Here is a 5,596-nt window from a genome sequence, read left to right as displayed (position 1 = left end):
TTGATTCGTAATCAAAATAAGTATATGATTAACCAACACTCAAACTAATTAACAAAGTCAAACATCTAATAGTAGTCAAACAAATCAAAATTGACTAATAAGCTATGTTATAAAACAGGACATAATAAAAGATAAAAGATCAAATATATAAAATCTCAATTTCAGCAAAAATTTAATTCAACAAAAAATATTCTCAAGACATTACTACAGTACGCAAACAAGGATTAGATAAAAGTGTGCAGGATTAAGTATGTTGTAGTAAAATGGTATCTAATCCACTCGTCCTACACTCTTCAAAAATGAAATCAAAGAGAGACTGATATCAAAAATCTCAACAAATCCAAATACCCAGTGATAAGCCTTGAACAATAACAGGGAAATCCACGAGGACATCGAAACAAAAATGGTTCTAGACAATGGCAGAGTACAAGACTGATTGTGCAATGTCTACCTATAGAGCTTAAATAAAGAATACAAAAGACACAATTCCAAGTTAAAAGACCCGAATAGGCCTTCCCATTGTTGTCTTGAGATATAGGCACCTCACCTGTTTAACATATTTCAAACATATGTTAATAACTAACCATAAGGAGCCAGGTGCAGATATGAAAATGACCGTTGGTTGAGCAGACTAAGTAAACTTACATTCTGCCAGTTCTTTTTCAGCAATGATACCAGAAAGTTCACGCTCATTTGAACATTCTGGAAGATCTGCTTTTCCTCCATGGCAACATTACCAACAGCAACACCCATACAGAGGACCTTCTTAAGCTGAAATTTTACAGTAGCCTTTGTTTCATTAACCTTCGTCTCCAAGGACTCCTGATGTGTCACCAAGGTTGGGAACTTGCCTGATATCAATAGGAAGATCAGAGATGCTTCAGTAATTTCAGAAATCCTTAAAAGGGCAGTCATGAACAAATATTTTGCTATCCACTCGAGAGACTATTCCAAAAAGAGAATAGTTAAATAAGATATTAAAGGATGCTTTTTGTACATGCCTGCCTTGTTAAGACCAGGGCCCAAGAGACGAGGGATCTGTTTAATTACAGCTTCAGATGCCAAGAAAGCATGGTACTTCTTTGCAAGCTTCTTCACCAGCTTCTTGTTTTTGTTGAGCTTCTTTAACCCCTCAACATCCATATACTCCATGCCAATTTTTTCAGCCTGCAGGATATAATTTGAATATGAACCAGGATGAGGAATAGTTGGTCATTAAAGGTAACAGCATAACACAAAAGAACATATTACAGAGGAAAATGGAACAGCAACACCAATTCAAAACAGTTTATCCCCAACAGAGTATGCATACACTAATACAGCTATGACATAACAGACAAGTAACAACCATAATACCAAAAATTCAATTTTTTTTGTTATAAGTACCAACAGAAGTACTAATACCCAAAAACCAAAACCAAGTATTGAAATAAAGCATAAAGTGTGCTGGAAAATACCTCCTCCACATGCTGAGCATCACCAAGCATGCATACTTTCATCTTAGGGCGTGGAATGTGAGGCAATTTGACTGAACCACTGAAACGCTTGTCCTTCTGGGGATCATAGTTCTTCAGCCCAATTTGAAGCTCAATGGTCTCAGTGAACTTGCGGTTCTTCTCCTTAGAATCCCCCATTAATTGGGAGATTGCTTCCCTCACGGCATCACTTTGCAACTTGCTGATAAGTAAAATAAAAACAAACATCACAAAACCAAGCAGACAATAGCATAATGTTCAAGTACAATCAACCTAACAAAACCAGGTAAAACTGTTTTTTTTTTTTTTTTTTTTTGTGTGCAGCAGAGATGAATACTCCAACCAATAAAAATGCCAAATACACGAAAACAAAGCAACATTTCATCATCATAAATATAATAGCCATAATACCAAGAATAACACCCCTTAATCAGACAAAATTAAAACGATAAGCATAACACATCAAAATTGATATATATATATATATATATATATATATATATATATATATATATATATATATATATATATACATACATACTTAGAGAGTGAACTTTATCACATATAAACATTATACAATCAAAACCGACTCTACAAATGAGCAGCAAACACAAATCGATCAGAGAAATAAAGTTCACACAAGTTAATTTACAGAACTCACCTCATGGCGAAAGATTTTTCTTTCCCTTCAAAATATCTGCATAATCCAACAAAAGCATAAAGTGTTAGGATTCATAAGCAAACACAAATGAACACCTGTAAACGAACAGAAGTGGATGGAAAGGAATACAAGAGAGACTTAGAGGAAGAGTGAACCTGAATCGGAGCTGAGAGAGGGTGAGAGAAAGGAGAAGAAGGTGACCTTCGCCGCTATAATAAAGGCTAGGGTTTCACAAATTAATGGATTTTGGCCGCCAGGCCCGCAAGTCAATGGTTATGGGCTGACCAAATTGGCCAGCCCATGAGATTTGTTGAGCTTGGCAAGCGTGAATCAACGCTGGGCCCAGTGGCCTATGGGGATGGGCTAGACCATGATTGGCCAAATTTTTATGTGGACCATGGTCTACATAGCTCCATGGATCATCAATAAAAAATACATTTTTAATCCTCTACTCCTCTACTATAATAAAGTCACAATTTTTGAAAAATATAATTGTTAAAATTCTTCCCGTTCAATTAAAACGTAGTCGTTTAGGTCTAGTATAACAATAGTAGGAATTTGCCCTATTTAGGATTTTTTAAGAAATGCAACGGATCGCACCAGATTTAATATTCTATGACGACTTTTTGAATTTTCATATACAACCTTTGGTTATTTGAGAGTTGTATATTTATCACATTCATTCATACTCTTTGGTATCCAAGAGATTATAATTAATTACCTATTCTATAAATACTTCCTTTATAGGTATACAAAATGTGCAGTTCATAGCAAATATAGAGACGGGAAACGATATATATTATTTACAAATACAGTACAACTTCAAAGCCCCATCATCATGGCCTCTCTATATATTCCGTGCCGTGAAATCTATCCTCTAAAAACTAACATTGCTATAAGAGTTAGATGTGTTTGTACATATGAAATACCAGAAAGGAGAGACAGCGAAACTATCAAATGTAAAGAATGCGTATTCCATGATCAAGAGGTAATCGTGAATATGATTTATTTATTTTTTATTTGTGTTAATTCGTGTAAAGATATACCTATATGCAAAAGTTAGAGTTGAAATTGTTTATCAAAATTTCCTCTCATTTTTCTTTATTACATGGAAGCTTTATTCATGCTCATATTCTCAGGGAGCATATGTCTAATTTCAGTCTAGATTCAAGGAAGGAAAAGTTTATTGTATTAAGAATTTCTTAGTTATCACCAACTTATATACATATAATACTAGCAATAATAGATTTATGATAAAATTTAATTATGCAACTGTAGTTAAAGAGTACAAAAACATATAGGGCTCGTTTACTAACAGAAACTGTTTTCTGTTTTCTGTTTTCTTTTTTCTAATTTTTCAGTTTTCATTCTCTGTTTTTTGTTTAGAAAACTTGTTTACTAAAACTTATTTTTTCAATTTTTTTTAAGATTGACGTTATAAAATTAAACCAAGTTTAATTTTGAGTAATTTTTAGACCTTATATTTAAAATAGAGGATTATGACTTTTTTCTCAAATTGGTTCTTTGACTTTTAATTGCACCCAAAGTGGTCCTCTGACTATTGAATTTTAAGCCAAAATAGTCATCCGTTAGTTTTGGTGTTAAGTGAGTGTTAAAATGAAGAGTAAAACTAGTAATTCAGATTTTGTTGTTGATGATGTACTAATTATTTTTTTATTTCTTTTATTTATAATTTTATTAATTCTTTGTCTTATTGGGTGTTTATCCAATTGTGTGATGCGTGATATTGTACTAGTATTAATTAATATATGATTCATTACATAAAAAAAATAATACTCCCTCCGCCAAAATCACCGTCACGGCAGACTCCAACTTTTACAAGAGGTTTTTGAAATACTTGACAAAGAAGTATCTAAAGAAGAACAATGTGTCGTGATTGGCTGCGTGTTATATCTTCGAACAAGGATAGAAGTGTCTACGAATTGAGGTACTTCAACATAGCTGAGAATGATGAAGAGGACGAACAGTAATATTACCATTGATTTCTTATTTCAAACTTCAAAGTGCTCATTTTGTCTTAATTAATATTGATGGTGTTGAAGAACATCATTTACGATATGTTTTTGAAGCAGAAAGTAATTGCAATATTTGGCATAGAACATTACAACTGGTGAAATGGGATTTTGATCATTTTGAAAAAGATAAATTAAAAGAATATCCTAAAACCGCAAAAACAAGTTACCCATCCAAAGTTGAAAAAAAAAAAAAAAAAAAAAAAAAAAACTTACTTTTGTTGAAGCTTTTGCATCTCCATATATCCTAATTTGATTACTCCACATTTTATACCAGCAACAGACAAGTGAGGGTGACAAATTGCTTTAAATTTGAAGTGCAAAACCTGAATGACCAATTTTACCCTTCATTTTAACACTCATTTAACACCAAAACTAAAAGATGACCATTTTGGCTTAAAAATCAATAGTCAGAGAATCACTTTGAGTGCAATTAAAAGTCAAGAAACCAATTTGAGAAAAGTTCATAGTCGAAGGACCATTTTAGGAATTAACTCTAAATATGTAAGATTTTTACATTTCATATCCGAATCAAATTTATATCTATACATAATATAACTAAAAATATACCTGAACCAATAACCTATTAAGTTCACATAAAATTTAATTTAGATAATATTAATACTTTTTGAGCTAATATTTTAAAATATTTTTTTTTGATATATTCATTTGAAAGACATGTATATAGATATATAATTTTTACTTTGAATTCTAATATATGTGAAATTTCAATATTTGATATCCGGACCAAACTTGTATTACGATATAACATAATTAAGAATATCTAAACCATTAATCAATTGATTTCAATTAAAATCTAAAACTTTGTATAGACTTACATATGTTTAATTTTTAATTTTGATAATGTGAATAATGACTAACTTTAAGTGTAAGTAATTAAGTTATGTTTAAATAAGTAATGGAAGTAGAAAAAATAAAAGATGGTGATAAATAAAAGAAGATGATAATGAATATAACCATAGTAATGAATAAATACGTAAATAGATAATGGTGAAAATGTGGTTATAGTGACATATAGCCAAATAGATTATAGATGATTCTGTTTTCCATTTAGAAAACAGTTTTTAATAGTTTTCTAATTTTCTAGAAAATTGAAAAATTGTTTCCTGTTTTCAAAATGAAAAACCGTGTTAGTAAACATGTTTTCTGTGTTCTGTTCTTAAATTCTCCAGTTTTCCAGAAAACAGGAGAAAATTTACAGTTAGTAAACGGGTCCAAACTTTCTCGTGCACATGTATCGATTAAGGTCATTTTCTAAACTAGTATTGTACCCGTGCGATGCACGGTCTACAAATAAAATTTTAAATTACAGTGTTATTGTAATAAACAAAATGGATTGTATATATGATAATAATAAAATATACATGACATAATAATAGTAATAAGTCCGAAAATTATAATTATAT

The 5,596-nt window shown here is 31.1% G+C and overlaps 1 protein-coding gene across 1 annotated transcript; it reads right to left on the bottom strand.

The window, feature by feature from the left end:
* Positions 1–298: 298 nt before the first annotated feature.
* LOC109155229 (60S ribosomal protein L10a) lies at positions 299–2,363 on the bottom strand. Its single transcript, XM_019302949.1, has 6 exons — positions 2,292–2,363; positions 2,137–2,172; positions 1,458–1,677; positions 1,002–1,167; positions 646–851; positions 299–547 (listed from the first exon to the last, which is right to left on the bottom strand). Exons 2-6 carry the CDS (start codon positions 2,139–2,141, stop codon positions 494–496), a joined length of 651 nt encoding a protein of 216 aa, XP_019158494.1. The 5' UTR covers positions 2,142–2,172; positions 2,292–2,363; the 3' UTR covers positions 299–493.
* Positions 2,364–5,596: the final 3,233 nt, after the last annotated feature.

The sequence above is a fragment of the Ipomoea nil genome, unplaced genomic scaffold (genome assembly GCF_001879475.1).
Source record: "Ipomoea nil cultivar Tokyo-kokei standard unplaced genomic scaffold, Asagao_1.1 scaffold2694, whole genome shotgun sequence".
Classification (NCBI taxonomy): Eukaryota; Viridiplantae; Streptophyta; class Magnoliopsida; order Solanales; family Convolvulaceae; genus Ipomoea; species Ipomoea nil.
Note: the sequence above shows the minus strand (reverse complement) of the source record. Positions and strands in the feature narration are given on the sequence as shown.